The sequence below is a fragment of the Maniola hyperantus genome, chromosome 28 (assembly GCF_902806685.2).
Source record: "Maniola hyperantus chromosome 28, iAphHyp1.2, whole genome shotgun sequence".
In the NCBI taxonomy this organism is placed as follows: Eukaryota; Metazoa; Arthropoda; class Insecta; order Lepidoptera; family Nymphalidae; genus Maniola; species Maniola hyperantus.
The window spans coordinates 4,876,721-4,900,870 of NC_048563.1; the positions used below are offsets into that span (position 1 = coordinate 4,876,721).

The window sequence follows — 24,150 nt, forward strand, 5'->3', positions numbered from 1 at the left end:
TGTAGACGGAAATGACAAGGCGGACCAGCTGGTAGACATGGCAACATACGAAGATTTTTTATAAGTACATGCTTTTTATACAGACTACGTTAAAAGAGAAGTGTGTAAAGTTATGGAATGAATACTTTGACCGACGTTCGAGAGACAAAGGTAACTGGTATCGTATTATTCAGTCGGAGCCTCTTACATCTTGGGTTCGCAACTGTTCTTTAAATAGAAAGGATTGTGTACACTTAATGCGCCTTCGTTCCGGACACATCCCACTGAATAAATTTGGTTTCTTAATGAAAAAAGTTCCATCCCCTAATTGCCCCGATTTTGATAGATCTGAGGACGTACACCACTTATTATTGGAATGTGTTCGTAACGAGGCGGAGAGATGGAAGGCAATCACTCGATTTCCTATGCTTCGCTAGATTGGCGGCTGTAACAGCGCCCTATCACAACCTCTGTCAGATCAGGCTGGGGCTCTGTTACAGTTGTAAAAGAAGGCATTATATGTATATGATGCCTTACAGAGTGGCATATTCCGATAGGAAAAACTCCTGAAATTAAAGATAATTAAAAAAAAAAATTTTTTAGTGTTTGTGTAGTGAAGTCGGTTTTTATTTTTTTGTAAAAAAAAAATTTCAATGTACCTAAATCCACGCGGACCAAGTCGCGGGTATCATCAGAATTTTATGAACTAAAGCAAAAATGAATAACAATTTTATAAGAATTATATAATTTTATAATTTTAAAACTATTCACAAATATTCACAAAAGTCTTTACACTTCTAAGCAATAGCTACAAGCTACATATAAAATACCAGCCATACACGATTAAATGAATGCTTTTTCATTCTATTATTAACTAGCGACCCGCCCTGGCTTCGCATGGGTGCAAGGTGATTATACTAAATGTAATAATAATAATAAATACTTTACCTATAAATCACTCTATCAATTCGTAAAAACCGCATTAAAATCCGTTACGTAGTTTAAAAGATCTACGCGTTCATACATACATACAGAGCGGGAAGTGACTTTATTTTTTACTATGTAGAGATACTGCCTAATAAGAATAATGGCTAGTGGACGATCAGAGTTATGAATGCAGTCACTTATCAGACTGAGGGAACGCGCTCCGATGATGGGGGCCCCCAAGATGCGCTGGTAAGGTCCAGGGTAGATGATCTGGTCTGGTCTTCGAGAACTTCAAGTGCCGTTAGAGGCATGTTTGCGTATGCGTCGCGATTCGCGGAGTGAATGTGTCAAATCGAATGACAGTTGATAGCATTATTTGTGTTGCCACTTTTGATTAATAAGCCACCACATGATTAAACCCTGACCGAATGTATTAATCTAAATATATAAAAGGAAAAGGTAACTGACTGACTGACTGATCTATCAACGCACAGCTCAAACTACTGGACGGATCGGGCTGAAATTTGGCATGCAGATAGATATTATGACGTAGGCATCCGCTAAGAAAGGATTTATGAAAATTCAACCCCTAAGGCGGGTGAAATAGGGGTTTGAAATTTGTGTAGTCCACGCGGCCTACGTCGCGAGCATAAGCTAGTTAAATATATTAAAAATTTGGATAAGGCAGCTGTTTTGTGCTAGATTTATTAAAAACTAGATGATGCCCGCGGCTTCGCCCGCGTGGATTAAGTTTTTTTTATATTCCGTGGGAACTGTTTGATTTTTCAGGACGAAAAGTAGCCTATGTCCTTCCCCGGGGCGTGAAAAGCTAGCAGACAGACAGACAGACACACTTTCGCATTTATAATATTATAGTAAAAATAGTTAAATAGTATGGATATCAAAAGTACGGAACACTGCCACTTGCCACACGCTTACACATAGATTTCACTATACCTGCTACATACTGGTGTAAATAGTGTTGAAAATTCTTTCAACAGTAGAAAGCAACATTATTCCTGAGGCTACATTTTATTTAAAAAAATTACGAGATCCCTACGAAGATTGTAATAAGCTACCTGTGCGAAGCCGGGGCGGGTCGCTAGTGTGATATATGCTAGCTTCATCAGTTATCTATAGTATGCCACTCTGTAACATACTGCCATTATTAGTGTCACGAGTGTAAGACACCACACTGCCATACTGAGTCTGGCAAGTATTTGCTAACACATGCTCATAGTGTTGTGAATTGGGTCACACTGTTAGAGATTGTTACAAATGTCACTGCTGTTAGGTATCACTTTTACTGAACTATGCACTGCATTTATGTTATTTTAGAACATCAATCGTCATAATTCTCGTCTTTAGTTAACGAAGGTCTTCGGCCTCGGTTGTTCGGCCCACGGTGACGCTTCGGCCACGGCACCTTCATGTGTACATGAGACACGTGACTGTTACGCTCCGAGGCGTTGCTAAAGGCTTTCTCGCAGATTTCACATTTGAAGGACTTTCCTCTGTGGATCTGTGGAAAAAATCAGAATAAATGTTATTAATATCATAGATAACATAACTATAAGGTGTCTGGTGAGACAAGACGCAAGTAAAGGCCTTTCACACTCATTCATGTGTCAGTTGAGACTGAAGAGACAAGTCACTCACGAATGTATGTCGGTAGAGACTGGAGTGGCTAGTGAAGGTCTTTTCACACAGGGCGCACGTGTAGAGACGCCGCGCCGTCATCGCCATGTGCGTCTTCTTGTGCTTGTCTAGGAAGGCCTTTGTCCGGAAGCGTTTCTCGCACACGTCGCACTGGAAGTCCTTCTGGCCCGTGTGTTTCGTCATGTGGTATTTTAGATGGTGCGGTGACTAGAATATAAAAAAACATATTGTTAATTTAAAGTCGTAGTCGCCATCTAGCGATAAGTACAGCGCCATCTATTGACACAATTGTCGTCTACAGGTACGCAGACGCCATCTATTGGCACATAGCCGCCATCTAGTGAAAATTTCGTGACTAAAGTGCGCTATTAGAGCGTAGGCGACATCTTATGTATGATTTAAGTACAGTTCCATATACAGGCGTTATCTATCGTCAATTTTATCGGAGAGAGGAATGGGGAGGTTGAAACAGGGAGAGAGTCTCACCTAAAAGCTTCTTCCGCACTGCTCGCACAACACTGTCCGCTTGCGGAGAGCGGAAAGGGGAGGTTGAAACAGGGAGTGTCTCACCTGAAAGCTCCTTCCGCACAACACTGTCCGCTTGCGGAGAGCGGAATGGGGAGGTTGAAACAGAGAGAGTCTCACCTGAAAGCTCCTTCCGCACTGCTCGCACAACACTGTCCGCTTGCGGAGAGCGGAAAGGGGAGGTTGAAACAGGGAGTGTCTCACCTGAAAGCTCCTTCCGCACAACACTGTCCGCTTGCGGAGAGCGGAATGGGGAGGTTGAAACAGAGAGAGTCTCACCTGAAAGCTCCTTCCGCACTGCTCGCACAACACTGTCCACTTGCGGAGAGCGGAAAGGGGAGGTTGAAACAGGGAGTGTCTCACCTGAAAGCTCCTTCCGCACAACACTTTCCGCTTGCGGAGAGCGGAATGGGGAGGTTGAAACAGAGAGTCTCACCTGAAAGCTCCTTCCGCACTGCTCGCACAACACTGTCCACTTGCGGAGAGCGGAAAGGGGAGGTTGAAACAGGGAGTGTCTCACCTGAAAGCTCCTTCCGCACAACACTTTCCGCTTGCGGAGAGCGGAATGGGGAGGTTGAAACAGAGAGAGTCTCACCTGAAAGCTCCTTCCGCACTGCTCGCACAACACTGGACGGTTGCTGGGAGCGAACTGGGTGCGGTTCTTGTCGGGGTGCTCGCGCTTGAAGTGGTATGTATACTGCAAGAAGTCCTTGAGTTCGATGCCACACTGGACACAACAATATAATTAGTTTATTCAACTGTCGCATAATGCTGTGTTGTGTACACATATTATCGATACATATATCAGTGTGTGTTTGTGTATAAGTGATGTAGTAAATATAAAATAAAATGCTGCCGACCTTAACTATAAGGTGTTAACTGCAAAAAATAGTTTATAAGTAATGCGACACTAATTTATTCCATTCTTTAAGTGCTCTTTATGGTCGTTCCAAGTCGTGCGTTAGGTAGGCGAATCTGGCGTCCCACCGCTTTGTACAGTACGCGGCAGAAAATAATGTACATCGGCCTTTAGAATGACATTTCGGCTTTGTGAGCGTTGTCTCTGTCACTCATATAACTATATGACGTTTTGTCGGTCTCAATGACAGAGACAATGCTCTACTCTCTGCCGCGTACTGTACCACTGGACGGGTCCGGATACTACCAGTTTGTACCGGTCCCGGTTTTCGGTATACCATCCTGTACCCGTGAATAATGACCTGTTCGCACGTGATGACGTCATCGGGATCGCCGGGCTGTCGCTTGTGGCGGCGGGTTCCTTTGCTGCGGGGCGGGATCGGCTGGTTCACTTGCCGCGTTCTGTGTGTGCATACAGACATATCATAACCCATTTTATATATTTACTATCAACATATAAAAGAAATACAATATAAAATAATAGAAAAATACATCTGCGCATTACACCATGCCTACTTATCGTAAAAAAAAATATATAAAAAAGACTGACTGATCTGTGGCGGTCGCTCACAACAAGATCCGATTCACCTCATCAACCAGCGTCGCGCGTGCCTCGTTTCGCTTATTGCCTACTCTAGAATTCAAGTGCTGTTCGTACGCCGTCTGACTCGCGAAGCGAACATTGCACTCCGCGCACAGGGGCCCGTCTGGGCACTGGAACATAAACTTACTCGGGCGTGTAGTGTTTGGGGGAAACCTTCAAGTGCTGTTCGTACGCCGTCTGACTCGCGAAGCGAACATTGCACTCCGCGCACAGGGGCCCGTCTGGGCACTGGAACATAAACTTACTCGGGCGTGTAGTGTTTGGGGGAAACCTTCAAGTGCTGTTCGTACGCCGTCTGACTCGCGAAGCGATCATTGCACTCCGCGCACAGGGGCCCGTCTGGGCACTGGAACATAAACTTACTCGGGCGTGTAGTGTTTGGGGGAAACCTTCAAGTGCTGTTCGTACGCCGTCTGACTCGCGAAGCGAACATTGCACTCCGCGCACAGGGGCCCGTCTGGGCACTGGAACATAAACTTACTCGGGCGTGTAGTGTTTGGGGGAAACCTTCAAGTGCTGTTCGTACGCCGTCTGACTCGCGAAGCGAACATTGCACTCCGCGCACAGGGGCCCGTCTGGGCACTGGAACATAAACTTACTCGGGCGTGTAGTGTTTGGGGGAAACCTTCAAGTGCTGTTCGTACGCCGTCTGACTTGCGAAGCGAACATTGCACTCCGCGCACAGGGGCCCGTCTGGGCACTGGAACAATATTTCACATAATTTTCATTTATTTCACACTAGCGATCCGCCCCGGCTTCGCACGGGTGCAATGATGGTTCTAATGTGATGTCGATTATATTGATGGAATGGAATGGATGGATGAATGATATTGATTGATGAATATGAATTATATTGATGGAATGAATGAAGATTAATGGTTATTTTGTTGTATTTCAAAAGAATGAGACAGCATTTTCGATGAAAGCTCTTAGTCGGCTTGATTTCTACCGACATCTTAAACAATTAACTAAATAATATAAAAAGAAAAGGTGACTGACTGACTGATTGGATGCGATGTTTTCGCGTCATTTAAAAATAAGACTTCTGCGCAGGTACATCGGCGTGACTTATAAAGGCCTCACCTCGATCTTGTCCGTGCGGTGAATCCTCCGCAAGTGCGCGCGGAGCCCCAACTCGTTCAGGTAGGAGTAGCCGCACTGGTTGCAGATGTGGTCTGAAGGGTGCTTCACACGCAAGTGCGTCATATATGACGTGTGCTTTCTAAGACGAAACAGACAAATTATATATTTTTAGGGTTCCGTACCTCAAAAGGAAAAAAGGAACCCTTATACTTCGTTGTCTGTCTGTCGTGTCTGTCAAAAAACCTATAGGCTACTTCCCGTTGACCTAAAATCATATAATTTGGCAGGTAGGTAGGTCTTATAGCACACGTAAGGGGAAAAACCGAAAACCTTGAATTAGTGCCGGCTCTTTCAACCGTTGAGCTATTAAGCTATGAAACGTTTAAATGAAATGTAAAAGAAGCCTTTTTAATAGCTGTTCTGTACAGCTCGCAATTAAAGTGCATAAAATCGACCATTTTAATTTTTAAACAATTTTATGTATCCAGCAACACAAGCGCTATCAAGACGAATCTAATGACGTATCATTTATCAAAATGGGTTGAGCCGTTGAATAGTTACGAGCAGACGTAGGAACGGACATACATATGTCAAAATTCATAGTCCTGACTGACTTATATATCAACGCACAGCCTAAACCGCTGCTCCTAGAGACATGAAATTTGGAGGGTGTGTTCTTTATAAAGAGTAGGTATTTACTAAGAAAGGAAGTAATTCTATAAACAATGTAAATTATTTATAGATACACTATTATGTATTGATAAGTACAGTTCGACATGGCTTTTTGGCGCTCGAATGACATTGACAGGGGGGCGCTGTTGGAGAACAAAGGCTTAGACTATTCTAACAAGAACAAAGGGGTCACTTGACGACAACGTTAGTTCCGATTTTCGCCACGCGCCAAAAGAGCCTTGTCGTACTGTAAACGGAATGACACACTTCACCTAAACCTTCGTGGTTTTTTTTTACTATGTCTAAAGCGGGCTTGTTAAACAATCTCTATGTTGATAATTAAAAAAAAAAAGATTTTTCCACCCCTAAGTGGGTTAAATAGGGGTTCGAAATTTGTGTAGTCCACACGTACATACAGATGAAACCATAACCCTCCTTTCGGGCAGCCGCAGTCGAGTAAAGAAATGATACTCACATGAAGTCGGCTTCACAGTATTCGCAATTGTACCGGGTCCCCTTGTGCCCGTCCTCGTGCATTCGCGCAGACTCGCTGCAACAACAATCACCATCATCAACCCTTCGCCGGGCCACTACTGAGAACGGCAGGGTGATTACGTATCTCGCGACAGGCTTGCGACAAGCGTAAATCTCGCGATTATTACTGTCAAACGTCACGCGTGATAGCGGCTACAGAGAGACAGCAATAGCCACAAAGCACAATAAGAAGAAGAGAGACAGCAAATTGTCGCATTGCTACTGCTGTCGCGTTGCTGTCGCTACTGCAACGTTTTACGTAATCACCCCGCGGGTCTCCTTTCAGAATGAGAAAAGTTTAGGGCGCAGTCCACCACCACGCTGGCCAAGCGCACTTCGGCATACTACTCTTCCATACCCGTTTGCATAAAAATCCATGATGGATGGTGAACACCCACTGACTAATTTTAAACTATCGTGAGTGATTTGCAATACATATAGGATTTTTTGTAGGACAAAATTTTAAAAACGAATTTTTTAATTTTCTTTTTCTTTCCTGAAAAACTAAAGAGATCTATTTTCAAATCGATGTTCAAAAAAGAAAAAGAAAATATGGCGTTCTATAGACCCATAGCGCTTATATAAATTTTTTCAAAAATATTTGAGATTAACTAATCTATAACAGCTTATTACTCTTACTAAGAGAAACATGATATGCTAGCAGAACAATAGTTTGGCTTTAGAAAGAAAAAGAGCAATCTTCCACTACCTTCAGAAAATCATGAAAGGTGTTGATGATAAGTCAATCGTATCGGCATTAAATCGGCGGATCTTACAGAGGCCTTTGACTTTGTGGATCAATGTATTGATAGACAAAATTAACAGAGGTAACGCACTGAGTCTTATAAAAAGTTATTTTAGTAATAGAAGTCAAGTAACACAAATCAATAGGATATACGAAAAAAGTAACAGAAAAGAAATACATATCTCAACCGAAAATGATTACTCAAGGAGTTCCACAAGGTAGCATACTGGGACCTCTTCTCCTTTTAATTTACATAAATGATATGCCAAGATCAACTGATAACCCCATGGTTCGAATAATTGCGGGTGTACCGCGGGGTGATTACGTATCTCGCGACAGGTTTGCGACAGGCGTAAATCTCGCGATCATTGCTGTCAAACGTCCGGCTAGAGAGAGACAGCAATAGTTACAAAACAACATAAGAAGAAGAGAGACAACAAATGTACTGTCGGATTGCTACTGCTGTCGCGTTGCTGTTGCTGTTGCAACTTTTTATGTAATCACCCCACCGTTATATATGTGTGTATCAGCAAATAAATGAAATTGAAATTGAACTCACTAGGTCATGGCGGTGTACTCGCACAGTGTGCACTTGTAGCGCGTCGCGTGCGCCTTGCTGTGCTTGTGCAGCGCGTGCTTGTCGCTCACGTACTGCTTGCACACGGGGCACTCCAGCGTGCCGAACGACTGCACACAAAATCAGTACCCATATTATAAATGCGAAAGTGTTTTTGTTTGTTGATTTATTGGTTTGTCCTTCAACCACATCGCAACGGAGTAACCGATTGACGTGATTTTTTGCATGGGTATAGTTAAAGACCTGGAGAATGACATAGGCTTTTTATTCCGGAAAATCAAAGAGTTCCCACGGGATTTTTAAAACCTAAATCCACGCGTACGAAGTCGCGGGTCTCAGCTTTTTTACTATAATCCACCAAAATACAAAAATCTACATGGTACACTACATACCAGGTGCAAATAATTTTTTTTTTCGTGTGATGTAACCACAAATTCACAGATTTCAGATTTTTCTTCTTATAGCTGCTATAAAACCTACCTACCTGCCTTTCATGATTGTAGGTCAACGGGAAGTACCCTGTATGTTTCTTGACAGACAGACACACGGTGTGACAACAAAGTGATCCTATAAGTTATGTACGGAACCCTAAAAATCTGCCTGATACAACCTGCAGCATGCGAAGCTTACCTTGGAATGTTTCTCCATATGTCGGGTATAAGTAATTTCAGAAATAAACCCTCTGTAGCACACATCGCATTGAAAACTAGAATTCTTGTAGTTACTAGTTTCTTTCCTCTTATTGATTTCCTCTATTTGCTCTTCCAGAGTCAATTTAATTGTTTCCAATTTACTCAACTTGTCTCTAATCTTTCTAACTAATTTCTGAACACCAGACTTTATGGCTCTAGGTGCTCTTTTAGGTTTCGATTCATCTACTTTTTTTGTAACGTTTCTTTTAGCAGCCTTCGGTCTGTTACGAACAGGTTTAGTTCCTTTCGGACACACTTTTCTGGTCCTTTTTACGTTATTAACAACTTTTTTAGGTAATTTCTCATCATCGCTTTCGATTTTCGTAACGAATCCGACTTCAATATCATCACCTGCCAAATTACTTGCATTTATTTTTTTATCATTTAAAGGAGCCAAATTGTCATCCGAAAACCCATCATCATTATTCAGAAAGTCCCCATCGTTTTCATCACTCAAAAAATCGACATCAATATCAATATCTTCATTGTAATCACTTTTGATATCATGCGTAGCTAATTCTGTTAAACTGTCATTTTCTTTAGGTTCTAAAGCTATTACTATTTCGTCTTGTTTTTCTACTTTGACTATGGATTTTGTTTCTACATTGTCTATCTCAATTTCTACAGATGAGCTGTCTACAACGTTTAAGTCACAGTGGTTAGGTTTGAACAACTTATGTGTTATCTTGGATGCCAGCCCGTGCTCCTGTCGACTTATTGTTCGTATTTTTGACACTGTTAACTGATAAAAAGTAAAGCAAATTAAAGTATAAGTCCCGCAAATTGCTATTGCGCTGGAACCATGTCTCATTAAAATCATTTTGACGTCATTCGACGTATATTTAAGTAAAAAATACCATCAGCTCGAAACTTCAGTCTAGTGCTGACGTCACTAAAATGGCGGTCATGCGCTTTAGAAATTTGCGGGACTTATAAAGTACAATAAATACTAAACTATTAATGGCTGAAATTAATCAATCTATCTGTAATCTGTCCGTAAGTTTACTATAAACTTTGCTTGCCTTTCACAACAAATTCCTGAAAGGCCGGCAACGCATTGGTGGTTCCTCTAGTACTGCAAATGTTCATGGGTGACAGTAATCACTTAACATCAGGTGACCCGGCTGCTCGTTTGCTCGCCTTTTTTTATAAAAAAAAATTTGCGGGGGAGCCCTTGTTACTTACCAGTTCGTGTTGTTTAAATAGCTCAAATAACAGCACATGCGCCCTCAAACTCTTGTGTCGGAACTGACTGCAGTTGGACAGCCGCTGAGCACATTCCGAGCATACTGCCGGCGTCAGATACGGCACCGCTTGTTGCAACTGGAACACGGTCACCTCATTTTTCTAATTCATTGTAGGCACACACTTGACCTTGGCAAAGGGCATGTCATGCCTGTCTGGCACACTCTCCGATATATCTTATTAGACGAAGCCCGCGACTTCGTCCGCGATTTAAGTTGTCGAAAATCCCGTGGGAACTCTTTGATTGTCTGGGATAAAAAGTAGCCTATATCCATCCTAGGGATGTAAGCTAACTCTGTACCAAATTTCGTCAAAATCGGTAGAAAGGATGTGCCGTGAAAGGCTAGCAGGCAGACAGACACTCTTTCGCATTTATAATATTAGTATGGATCATCATCATCATCATCATGATCAACCCATCGCCGGATCACTACAGAGCACGGGTCTCCTCTCAGAGTGAGAAGGGTCTGGCCATAGTCTACCACGCTGGCCATGTGCGGATTGGTAGACTTCACACACCTTTGAGAACATTATGGAGAACTCTCAGGCATGCAAGTTTCCTCACGATGTTTTCCTTCACTGTTTAAGCAAGTGATGTTTAATTACTTAAAACGCACATAACTTCGAAAAGTTAGAGGTGCGTGCCCGGGATCGAACCTCCGACCTCCAATTAGTAGGCGGATGTCCTAACCACTAGGCTATCACAGTTATTAGTATGGATATCTGTAGTTAATTAATAACTGTAAAAAGTAGAATTGAGCAGATTGTCAGAGAGTAGGTCAAATCTTTTCCAGCCAGGAGTAATGTCTATAGTCTAAATATATAAAAGGAAAAGGTGACTGACTGACTGATCTATCAACGCACAGCTCTAACTACTGGACAGATCGGGCTAAAATTTGGAATGCAGATAGCTATTATGATGTAGGCGTCCGCTAAGAAAGGATTATTCAACCCCTAAGGGGATGAAATAGGGGTTTTAAATTTATGTAGTCCACGACGACGAAGTCGCGAGCATAAGCTAGTTCATACTAATTTGTTCCATAGAAAATGGCCACCAAACAGAAAATGAGTTTTAAAGCTTTGCTTCCACAAAATAAATATTGAAAACAACTTACTTGAAGACCTGTCAATATTTCAAATGCTTGCTCCAGGTTATACTTGCTCAGCGGGTACAGTCTACAGTTCGTATCCAGACATATCATACAGACCTGAAATTAATCAAAACAATCTTTACTTTTGTCGCATGGTTTGTTTCACGCTTAAATCTTATGTTTTTTTTAGGGTTCTGTAACTCAAAAGGAAAAACGGAACCCTTATAGGATCACTTTGTTGTCTGTCGGTCCGTCAAGAAACCTACAGGGTACTTCCCGTTGACCTAGAATCATGAAATTTGGCAGGTAGGTAGGTCTTAAAGCTGACATTCGGGGAAAAATCTGAAAACCATGAATTTGTGGTTAAATCACACAAAAAAAATTAAATTGTGGTCATGAACTAATAATTAGTTTTTTCAATTTTCGAATCAAGATAACTATATCAAAAGGGGTATCATATGAAAGGGCTTCATCTGTGCATTCTAAAACAGATTTTTATTTATTTCTATACATCATATAGTTTTTGAATTATCGAGCAAAATGTCGAAAAAATACGACTGTAGTACGGAACCCTTGTTGCGCGAGCCTGACTCACACTTGGCCGGTTTTTTTTAATAATTGTAGTACCTAACTGTAAACATTATTAATAAATGGGGTGTGAGTAATTTACCTGTACAAATGGCACAGCCCCTCTTTGCATTATCCTCGACCCATTCTTGCTGTTATAGAAGTTGGAGTCTTTGAAATGTAGCGAGCACACCACTGGAGCTTCAGCTAGGTCACTCTCCTCTATGCCTAGGGCTGCAAACCAGGCTACTCGACACAATTTCTCTTTCGGAACCCTGAAATCCAAAGCACTATTCATCCTAACCCTAATCAATGTAAAAGAATCAGTACCCTTATAAATGTGTTTGTTTGTTGGTTTGTCCTTCAATCACGTCGCAACGGAGCAATGGATCGACGTGATTTTTTGCTTGGGTATAGTTAAGGACCTGGAGAGTGACATAGGCTACTTTATATCCCGGAAAATTAAATAGTTCCCCTGGGATTTCAAAAACCTAAATCCATGCGAACGAAGTCGCGGGCATCAGCTAGTAAAATTATAAATATAAAAGTTTGGATGTTTTTATGGAGTACCTTAGTATCCAACACCTTCCATTTGATCAGATCCAAAAGCAGACTGTACAACTTGTGGACACTAACTCCCAAACTAACCAGCTTGTTGGAAAGCAGATTCGCAATAAAGAAATTTATATTTGTAAGCCTGGCTAACTGAAGACATAAGTTCCTTTTGCGTATTCTATCATCTTTATAACGGTGAGTGTTCTGAGGTGTTGTTTGACCTCATTCCACCCTCCTTTTTCTACAACCACACCACAAGCCACCATAAGCAATTTCACCCTCACCACCTGGGTGGTCGAAGTTCATCACCTGGTCTTTACGGTTGTGCCAGATACTTTTTCCACACACATGCAAATTGTGGAACCAACTTTTTCAAGGGGCAGACACAGATATAAATGACAAGATATGGTCAAGTGAACAAAATTTTTCACCGTTTAGAAACCAAATAAATCAACGCCATCTCTTAAATACTAATGAACGACCCGTTTGAAATCCAGGCGTTGCTGAGCATAAGCACCAATGATTCTGTGCCATTTTGTTTGTTCAATAACCCTGTCCATACGAAGTACCTAATATATAAGTCAATGGTGGCAGATCAACAAATTCTTACAAATGTTCATGGGCGGCGGTTAAGTCATTACACTGATCCGCCAAAAATCAAAATCCTTTAGTAGTGTGGGTCAACGTTATAGGAAACCTAAATGCATTTTATGTTAACTACATCGGCTCAATAAAAATAAATTTCGCTTTCCGTCGGACGGTCGGCTAGACACTTCCTAACTAGGTACATCCACAAGTTTAGGCTGCATGTTGTCTACACGGCACTGTTTTATTTATATAAAAGAAAAAGATTATCTTGTTATTTGCGTTGATGTTTATCAATAAGAAAACAGCACCACTTACTTGTGAAAGGTAACTTTTTGAGTGTTTTTCGAGTCTGTTTTCAAGCTATTACACGAAGGCACACAACATTTCATTTTATTAGTTGTATTTCCGTTCACATTAGATAAATGAACTCCAACATACTCTTATGCTTAGTGCTTGTTAAGCAAATCGACTTAGTAAATAGATCTGAAATCAATCAAATTAGAGAAATATCATGATTCATGGCGAAAATACAAGCAAAAATAATAGGTATTTCTTTCTTTCATATCTCATTTTTTTTTAAACGTTTTCTTTTTTTTATTATTTATTTAACGGCCCTGGATATCAGTCCTTTTTTAAAAAGTAGTGATTATATACCACAGAACACTATTGTTATATAGTCTTTGATTTTTTATCCATGAACCAAAGAGTATGTAATCACTATGCTGAACCCATCGACATAGGAATAAGTAGCAATAGGTACTTAGAAATTCTTTGCCTGAACCACACGAGTGCCTGAAGCCTGAACCACAGCCACCGATCAGAAAAAAAGGGCATAGCACCTACTACCTATCATTTTTATTACTCCTACCGAGGCAGTCTGTGATGTAGGCAAGACGAGTCGAGAATGAATACATGCGACAAGGATCTTTTGGCACTTGAATGTAATTTTTTTTGTTTTGACAGGAGGGCGCTGTTGAAGAACAAATCAAGAACAAATCTTACGGAGAAGTCGCGAAAAGTTTAGGTAGGCAGGTTGGTATAGTTCGCGACAGGTCGACACATAGATTAATACAGGATTAATAGGTCGACATGTCGCGTACGTTACCCGCGCTCACCGGCACCGGGTTATCGCAAGTTGTGCGGGGCGTCCCCACCCCGATTGGCATGTTTACCTGTCGCGTACTATAGGTGTAATAATAACAAACACTGGTAAAAAAACTATAAAATTTAAAAGTTAGTAACGAAACTTGTTATGTTTAGGTAAGTAGTTACCTATTAAATTTATTTATTTTTATAATAGAAAAAAGAAAATTTAACAAAAACAATATTAAAGAAAATGTTATACAAATATGAACTATAAAACTAATGAGTAGGTACATATTTAGGTATACTTTTTTTTTTTAAAGAATATTAGCCCTATTAATTATAGGCTTGTGCTAGGAGTGGGTACGACAATAGCGCAACGGGTGGGGTTTTAACCGGCGACCTTTCGGACTTCAGTCCCATCCTTAACCGTTGAGCTATTGAGGCTCTTAAATAAGAAATCTGAACAGTACAAGAACAACTTTTGTTTGGTTTTAGATTTGATTTACTTAATTAATTATTGTTGCTAATTCCGTTGTACGCAATCTCCAAACTAAACCAAAATGCCCAAGTCTAACAGCCGCACTCAGAGTCGTTTAATCGTTACTTAAGGCATTAATTAGTATGGATATTTATGGTCCGACATGCACGCACACTAGTAAAGTTCACTCGCCTTCGTGAATTGCAAGAACTGTAGGTAATTAAGAAAAATGTTTTATAAAAGGTCTGCACACACAAAGTACAAGGATTACAACTTAGGCTTACACGGACAACTGTATTTCTGCAATTATATATTTTTTTGAATCAGAATTTTCGTTATTTCTAACATAATTATTAACGTCACGCTGTACGGAGGGCGATTAATGACGTCACAGGGCGTAAACGACAAATATTTTTCAATTTTTAAACAAAAAATATTTTCCCGTAGAAATTACTGTTTATTTTTTAAATTAAAAATTGGAAAATATTTGTCGTTTATGGATTGTGATGTCATTATTCACCTTACGTATAGCTTGACAATCATGTTAAAAATAAATAAAAATCGTGACCTTTTTAAATTATTCACTTTAACAATGAGTTCTAGCCCCATTAACTACAGCTATTCAAAACATCACACCATTTTATTGCAAGACCCATCAATATAAATGACAAGATAATAATTCCATTATACATTTTTAGGTATTAAAAACACCTAAAACAAAAGGAGTCTTTTTTTCTCAAAATATAATATATAAGAAACCAAAAAAAACCGGCCAAGTGCGAGTCGGACTCACGCAACGAGGGTTCCGTACTAGTCGTATTTTTTTCGACATTTTGCACGATAATTCAAAAACTATGATGCATAAAAATAAATAAAAATCTGTTTTAGAATACACAGGTGAATCCCTTTAATTTATGATACCCCACTTGATATAGTTGTCACTTCGAAAGTTGAAAATACTAATTTTCAGTTCATGACCACAATTTTTTTTTTGTGTGACGGTTTTCAGATTTTTCCCCAAATGTCAGCTATAAGACCTCTACCTGCCAAATTTCATGATTCTAGGTCAACGGAAAGTACCCTGTAGGTTTCTTGACAGACAGACGGACAGACAGACAGACAACAAAGTGATCCTATAAGGGTGCCGTTTTTCCTTTTGAGGTACGGTACCCTAAAAACAAAACACCTACTTCTGATAACAAATGTAAAAAAAATTACAACAGTCCAATTAAACGTAAATTCAGTCATCTAAAGGTACGCTTAGACTTACACGGACAATTGGAATCTAGGCAATTTAGTCAATTATGACGGCACAACCACATAAAGCATTTTTCTGCAATATCCAGCCATACCTGAAAATGTCAGTAATGTTATGCGAAATAATTTCTCCAGATTGATCCATTACGTGTTGCCGAGCAATAATTGCCTTTAAAAATTGCCCATGTAACCGCACCATTAGACCCGAAGCCTCTGTGGGTTTTGTGTGGCCAGGCCTTAATGTAATGACAATAATAGAAAAGATAAGTACATAAAATCATAAAAAGAAACATAAAAAAGTGCGAACTAAAAATAAATCATCAAAAAAATTCTCATCAGTGTGAGTTCATGTGTGTTATAAGTCCCGCAAAGTGCCATTGCGCTGGAACCATGTCTCATTAGCATCGAAATGACGTCATTTTGACGTGAGCCGAAATAAATACCATCAGCTATTTTTAGACGTCACTAAAATGGCGGGCAAGCGCATTAGCAATTTGCGGGACTTACATGACTGCTGAGTGAACATTTACATTGTTTAAATATTCTTTTTCTCGCCAGAGTGTTTTCTTTTCATGTGTCTTTTTAAGTTACCACTCTGTGCACATTTGTAATTACAAATGTTGCATGAATAGGGTTTTTCACCCGTGTGAGTTCGCATGTGAGATTTTAAGACATCGCTTCGTGTACATTTGTAATTACAAATGTTGCATGAATAGGGTTTTTCACCCGTGTGAGTTCGCATGTGATCTTTTAAGTGACCACTCTGTGCACATTTGTAATTACAAATGTTGCATGAATAGGGTTTTTCACCCGTGTGAGTTCGCATGTGAGATTTTAAGTTAGCGCTCTTTGCACATTTGTAATTACAAATGTTGCATGAATAGGGTTTTTCACCCGTGTGGCTTGTCAAGTGTCTCATCAAGTGAGATTTAATCTTAGTCATATATCCACAATGGCTACGCTTCAATACATTTTTGTCCTGTGTGTGTAAAATCAAGTGCAGCTCCAAAGCTTTTTGCGAATTAGTTTTATAATTACATATGTCACAAATCAGATCGTTTTGAAGGAAATTTTCGGTTACTTTCACATTGACCTGTTTTGTATTGGTCTGTGAGTTATTGTTCGCGTCTATGTTATCGGTGTTCTTTGTAGTGTGTCGTGTATGTTTAGGTTTCTTCGCCACTGGTTCGTGTACAATGTTCTGTATGTCATTACAAGTATTTAAGGCTTCGATGTTTCCATTATTTGGACCATTTGGTTCATTTGAAATTTCTTTAGTATTTTTTATCGGCGGCACGTACTTTTTGATGGTTGACTTTTTAGGTTTCTTTACTTCTAGTTCTTCAGATTTCTCTTCACGTTTCAGTTGATCCTCTTTGTTGTTATTGTCTACTGTTTTGGTTTGACCCAATTTAGGGTCGATCTCTTTGGAAGTGACGGTATGTGTTGTCTCTTTTAGAGTCGTCACAGTTTTCTTGGGAGGAGCTCCTGTAACGAGAGATCTAATTAATGATGCAAATTATATATTAGAAATATGTATTAACTGCTAAAATAATAAGTACAGTAGTATATTTTTTACAAAATATGACAGGTCGAAGGGACTAAAGCTAAAAATGTTGCGCTCACTGCGCTCGGGCTTATGGTAAACACTTATTGCACGTCCAGCGTTATCAAAAAGATTAAAAATAAATAGTCAAATAAAGCTGAGTAAGTATATAATGTCATAAGTTTGAATATGTTTACCAAACTTCTGCGCGTATCCCGCGGGGCTGTTATAGGCGCGCAAGTCGACGCGCAGCATGTGCGCGAACTGCGCGCCGTAAAACACGAGCAGCTCCGTGAATCGCGGAATTATTTTGATCGTCCTAAAATGAGCATTTTTAGGTTAAAAATGGGGGCGATTCTCTGGTACACAATCTCTAAACTAAACTAAATTAAAAGGTCTAAATTTAGTGCTATCCTTTTCCGCAAGCAACATTATGAAAGGGATAGCAATAGATTTAGACGTGCCATTTTAGTTTAGTTTAGAGATTGTGTACAACGGAATTAGCCACACTAATGATTTAGTTTCTGGAATTAGTGAGAAATATTTTTACATACAAGAAAGAATAATATATAATAAGTTTTCGTAAGTACCTAGATAAAGTTCACGTAGCGCATCCAGTTGGTCTGTTTGTGTGTATGTTTGTGTGTATGGAGGATATACAAAACCTGTAATACAGCTCGCCCCTGTACTGGTAAGCGACCAGGTTCTGCTCGCACCAATGTCGCGAGCAGTTCACGTAGCGCATCCAGTTGGTCTGTTTGTGTGTATGTTTGTGTGTATGGAGGATATACAAAACCTGTAATACAGCTCGCCCCTGTACTGGTAAGCGACCAGGTTCTGCTCGCACCAATGTCGCGAGCAGTTCACGTAGCGCATCCAGTTGGTCTGTTTGTGTGTATGTTTGTGTGTATGGAGGATATACAAAACCTGTAATACAGCTCGCCCCTGTACTGGTAAGCGACCAGGTTCTGCTCGCACCAATGTCGCGAGCAGTTCACGTAGCGCATCCAGTTGGAATTGTTCGCGTCGCCGGCGTCTATCACGTGCGCGCGCTTGCCGTTACGATCGTACATCTATACAAACAATATCATTTAAGAAACATGGGATATTTTTATTCCAGGAAAATATACATTTATTTCACAGATAAATATATCTAAAAATAGATAGATTATATGCAGTTAGTTAATTGCGGGTATCATAGTAGTATGAATTGTTTGTTACCTGCCAGCAATACAAGGAGGTGACCTCCTTGGTCCTCACGCCGCGGTAGGGGCCGAACCGCACCCCACTGGGCAGCGTCAGCGTACTGAACACTCCCAGACCAGCACCTACAGGACGTTACGGAGTTTAATTTCAAAACTGTTCAATTAATAACAGCTAAGTATATTATATAAACACTATCTAAAATGTCAGAACCCTTTATGTAATTGCACATTATTAAATATAATATCCTACAATTAAAACATCAATATTACTCATATTATTGTTGTATATTTATTATGTATTATTATTTAGGCATTCCTGTGCCTATTAATATACATATTACTTATATTATAATTATTATCTTTATTTTCTCTAACAACTTACGTACACCTTAAACCCAGTTTCACTAGCCTTTAAATCCTCCTGCCTAAACCTAGTAGCCTGGTAGAGGTCGCTTCACAGCGATAAGGCCGCTAATTGTATGTTCTTCTTTTACATGTTTCTTTTCTTTTTGGTGTACAATAAAGAATGAGGCCGATTCTTTGGTACACCATCTCTAAACTAAACTAAATTAACAGGTCTAAATCTAGTGCTCTCCTTTTCCGCAAGCAACATTATGAAAGGGATAGCAATAGATTTAGACGTGCCATTTTAGTTTAGTTTAGAGATTGTGTACAACAGAATTAGCCACATTATTAAACTAAACTAAACTAAGTATAATTTGCAACAGGTTGAAATGGCAATCGGGGTATGCGGTGGCGGGACACGCTCGTCCGCAGCGGGTTAGCGCGGGGGCTGTGTGGGTGTGCGGGGCGTTCCCTCCCCAATTGCTATTTCAACCTGTCGCGTACTACAGATGCTACTATAGAAGCCCGAACTACGGTAAATCCTAACCCTCTAACAAATAAACCTGGAATAGCGGTGGAATAGTTATACTCTGTTTTGTCTTTCTCTGTCATCAGTAATTTGACATTTGAAGGAAAAAGACAAAACAGAGTATAACTATTCCAGGTTTATTTGGTAGAGGGTAGGAGTTTACAGAAAAACTTAAGATTTAATAAATTAATAAAATATAAGATGTATAAAAGCGACATGATCTTTTATTTGCGAACTTACATTATGCTTTATAAGATAGATTAGTTATTTTACCAAGCGATCGATGAGATTTTTTTTATTTTTGATTTTTTTTTAATCTAGGATAAATAGCTTTTAAATACGGCAAGGATATAATCTAAGGGAATGGAATGGAATAAATAACTAGGTGAACAAATATAATTGGTGGGTCGGGAGAGGAACCTGGGATGCTGGAGCGCGCGAGGTGCAGGAACACGTGCGGGATGGTGAGGGCGGCGCGCGGCACGTAGGGCGGGTAGGGCGACTTCGCCGGCACCTGTCCGTTAGCGGCAGGTACAGTACAGAGCGACACGAAACGTGAAACAGTAGGTTACCCCGACTGTTTACCCGTTATTATCATTATTTATACCCGGGTAGGTATAGGTCGAAATGGATATTAAGTAGGTACTCAAAAAGTGTAAAGTCTGTTCACTAACATAGTGTCGCTACACCCGCAGGCGCATTTATTATTTTGCTTTTATTATATTACTAGCAGTTGCCCGCGACTTCGTCCGCGTAAAATTTCTGGTTTCTCATGAGATCTGAAATTTTCCCGCTGCAAAAGGCCTCACTTACCTACTCACTCAGTCTCACCTTAAGGCACGGATTCCAGAATACCTAAATGTCGATTTTCACGTCTATAACTCCAAAAACATAGGACTTTCATACAACCTTCGACCCCCCCTTTCGCACCCTTAGGGGGGGAATTTTTCAAAACCGTTTCTTAGCTGACACCTACGTCCAAGAAGGAACCTACCTTCCAGATTTTAAGTTTGTAGGCTTTTTAGTTTCTGAGATTTCGTGATTAGTCAGTCAGTCAGTGAGTGAGTGGTATTTCTCTTTTATATATTTAGATTTTTCACTGTGTTTGTTAAATAAATGTTTTCTATTCAAAGAATAAAATAGCATACCTGATTATATTATTCTTATGTTTATTGTAATAAATAAAAATAAATAATAAACACTAGTTGGGTAGCGACACTATGTTAGTGGACAGACTTTATATCATATTTATGTACTTCGATGATGATTCTTCTTCGGTTATGATGTTTGAAGGATTAGAGGAATGAGTGAGTGGTGTTCGTGTACTGCGACGCCTACCTTGTCGTCGGGCACCACGAGCAGCGGCCCGTGTATGGAGCAGTACTCGTACACGTAGTCCCGACACCCCGTGCAGACTGCAACAACAACACACTCGAGTGTTACCACTTTTTTTAGGGTTCCGAACCTCAAAAGGAAAAACGGAACCCTTATAGGATCACTTTGTTGTCTGTCTGTCTGTCAAGAAACCTACAGGGTACTTCCCGTTGACCTAGAATCGTGAAATTTGGTAGGTAGATCTTATAGCTGACATATTCAGATTTTTCCCCTAATGCCAGCTATAAGATCTACCTACCTGCCAAATTTCACGATTCTAGATCAACGGGAAGTACCCTGTAGGTTTCTTGAGAGACAGACAGACAGACAGACAGACAACAAAGTGATCCTATAAGGGTTCCGTTTTTCCGTTTGAGGTACGGAACCCTAAAAAACAGACCAAGTGCGAGTCAGGCTCGCGCAATGAGGGATCCGTACTACAGTCGTATTTTTTCGACATTTTGCACGATAATTCAAAAACTATGATGCATAAAAATAAATAAAAATCTGTTTTAGAATGTACAAGTGAAGCCCTTTTATATGATACCCCACTTGATATAGTTATCTTACTTCGAAAATTGACAATACTAATTATTAGTTTATGACCACAGTTTAAATTTTTTTGTGTGATCTAACCCTAAATTCACGGTTTTCAGATTTTTCCCCGAATGTCTGCTATAGGACCTACTATCTACCTACCTTTCATGATTCTAGGTAAACGGGAAGTACCCTGTAGGTTTGTTTCATGACAGACAGACAGACAACAAAGTGATCCTATAAGGGTTCCGTTTTTCCTTTTGAGCGTCTTCCGGTGCGAGGTCGCCATTCTAGCACCTTGGGACCCCAACGTCCATCGGGTATCTATATAATTAACAATTAACATATATCATTTAGGCTAAGAGAATAATTGTATACTTACACACATACTCGTCGGCGGCCGGCTCCTCGGGCTCCGCGTAGCTGACGCGCGGCTGCTTCCTCAGGTTGCGAGGCATGGTCGCTGCAAAAAATCACTACTTCTTTGAGAGAAATAAATAATTCTTTAACCTGAACAGATCGACGTGATTTTTTGCATGGGTAAAGATGAAGACCTGGAGAGTGACATAGGCTACTTTTTATCCCGGAAAATCAAAGAGTTTGCACGGGATTTTTGAAAACCTAAATCCACGCGAACGAAGTCGCGGGCATCAGCTAGTAAAAAATAAAAGCAGTCTACAATTACTATAGGCGTCTCTTATAGCTTTGTATTCGTCAGCGCCTATCGCAATCTTTTAAAACTGATCACTCATCTAGTCCAAACTGGTAAATGGGTGCATCACTAGGAAACCATTAGTTCTTCACATAAATACTACACAACTTATGTCCCTCGAAACTTATACGTACTTGCTTAACATTTACTATCTGCATCTACCACATAAAGAGTAGAAAACAACATCGTCAAAATTGTTTTCTAACAACTTAGCTTTATCAAATTTCATTGATGCTGTGAGCTTTTCTGATTAAGTAATTTGTTGTTTTCTATATTATCCGCGCGCATAAATCGTTGAAAAAATAATGGAAATCTTACCTTCAATGTCCTTGTTGTCCCTTTTAACTAGTTTTATATCCAATTTTAGTTTGTTTTGGCACTCACTCTCAGTAGTCAACAGTCAACTCTCAGTCCATTTCCCGCCGAATTAAGTAAAATTTGTAACTTTTCCCGCCAATACGGAAAATAATAGACAAGAAAACTAATTCAGTCGTACCAACATAAAAAGATTATTAGATAAAATTGATGAAACACTACATTCTCGTCACAATTCACAAGCCTGTGGCCTACTATTCTTGGAGATTGAACTTAGACGTCTTTTTGTTTAGGAAGATTGATAGATAGATTTTGTTTCGTACTTCACACTACACTTTCGCGCCGAATTGGCTTTTCCCGCCAAGTGCCCGCCAATACGTAGTAAACTAATTTGGTCATACCAACATTTAAAAAAAAAATCCGATTGCACACACTACTCTCTCGTTCGTGGTGTACCTTCCCGAATAAACGAGTTTTAGGCATCTCAGGCAATGGTTGTATCGTAATTCGTACAAATATTGTGGTACACTAATATTCTAACAAGAGCTTAAATGCATTTAGCTATCTCGCTCTAACAGTAAGTGTCACAATAGGGCTACTTCTACCAGTCCTTATTCTGAGAATCTAAGCTTCTAGTTCTAAGCGTAGACTGAGTAAAAAAGCTAGACTAAAGTACTGTGTAACCGCGTGCCGCGTCTGAGATAGCGATAGCGAGACGTTACGATGAATAACACGACAATTACCATTGTTTAGTAGTCAATATTTGTATTAACCGATCAACAATATTTGTATTAAACGTTTTTATATGAAAACAAGTAAATAACTAATGAGAAATACAATGACGCCACGAATTCTCAGTTTGTTTTGCAACTAAAGTTATACCTATTCCTTGAAAAACCGGTTACACGATAAGGGACAAAAAATATGTTAGCTGCGTCTCTGTTTATCTGTCACATTAGTAACTTTATCTGTGTTCTCTTTCTATTGTGAATGAGAAAACAAACGTTCCTTTGTCTTACGATTTCTTACTCAGTCTACGCCAAAGAATTTGGATGTACTACATTCCTATGTCGATGGTCTACGCTTCTAAGCCTTTGTTCTCCAACAGGCGCCCCCATGTCTATGTCATTCAAGTGCCAAGAGAGCCTTGTCGCACTGTAGGGATCACTTCTTCACAGAGTACTTTTTACATACGGAAACACTTCTTCAAGGAATATATTTACTCTAGGAGCACCTTTTATTTCTGGTCGGTGAGGAGCACTTCTTTATGCATACGAAATGCTGGATGCGAATTCTCTGCACCGACCAGAAAAAAACCTCTGTTCTCTCTTCCACCGTAGCGCCTAAATTACGGGGCTAATTTTGGAATAATATGGTCCGGAGTCCGAACTTTGACGGGCTACATTTTATACGAAAAAATTTGACCTGACGGATTTTACATCCATACTAATATTAGAAATGCTAAAGTGTGTCTGTCTGTCTGTCTGCTGGCTTTTCACGGCTCAACCGTTCAACCGATTTTGACGAAATTTGGTACAGAGGTAGCTTGCAACCCGGGGACATAGGCTACTTTTTATCCCGGAAAATTTAAGAGTTCTCACAGGATTTTTAAAAACCTAAATCCATCAACTAATATCAAATAAAGTGGCCAGGTCTCGAATTTTTTTTTTTGCAATTTTATCGAAATTGGTTTGAGGATGGGAGGATGATGGATCGAGTGGTCAAATGAAAGAGGAGAAAATTCTGAGTTTATAAGATCCATACTAATATTATAAATGCGAAAGCGTATCTGTGTCTGCTAGGTT

The 24,150-nt window shown here is 40.0% G+C and overlaps 2 protein-coding genes across 2 annotated transcripts; both read right to left on the reverse strand.

Annotated features, from left to right (window-relative positions):
* Nucleotides 1–478: 478 nt before the first annotated feature.
* LOC117994997 (uncharacterized) lies at nucleotides 479–13,580 on the reverse strand. The gene is made up of 13 exons (XM_069508195.1): nucleotides 13,277–13,580; nucleotides 11,922–12,093; nucleotides 11,276–11,368; nucleotides 10,101–10,238; nucleotides 8,854–9,657; nucleotides 8,206–8,333; nucleotides 6,843–6,917; nucleotides 5,696–5,834; nucleotides 5,212–5,312; nucleotides 4,311–4,410; nucleotides 3,686–3,817; nucleotides 2,566–2,772; nucleotides 479–2,428 (listed from the first exon to the last, which is right to left on the reverse strand). The coding sequence occupies exons 1-13, from the start codon at nucleotides 13,348–13,350 to the stop codon at nucleotides 2,249–2,251; spliced, it is 2,343 nt and encodes a 780-aa protein (XP_069364296.1). The 5' UTR covers nucleotides 13,351–13,580; the 3' UTR covers nucleotides 479–2,248.
* Nucleotides 13,581–14,323: 743 nt separating this feature from the next.
* On the reverse strand, nucleotides 14,324–22,523 carry LOC138404434 (histone-lysine N-methyltransferase PRDM9-like). Its single transcript, XM_069508316.1, has 8 exons — nucleotides 22,349–22,523; nucleotides 21,701–21,781; nucleotides 20,746–20,822; nucleotides 19,828–19,921; nucleotides 18,550–18,656; nucleotides 18,256–18,401; nucleotides 17,526–17,647; nucleotides 14,324–17,270 (listed from the first exon to the last, which is right to left on the reverse strand). Exons 2-8 carry the CDS (start codon nucleotides 21,774–21,776, stop codon nucleotides 16,318–16,320), a joined length of 1,575 nt encoding a protein of 524 aa, XP_069364417.1. The 5' UTR covers nucleotides 21,777–21,781; nucleotides 22,349–22,523; the 3' UTR covers nucleotides 14,324–16,317.
* Between the last annotated feature and the right edge of the window lie 1,627 nt (nucleotides 22,524–24,150).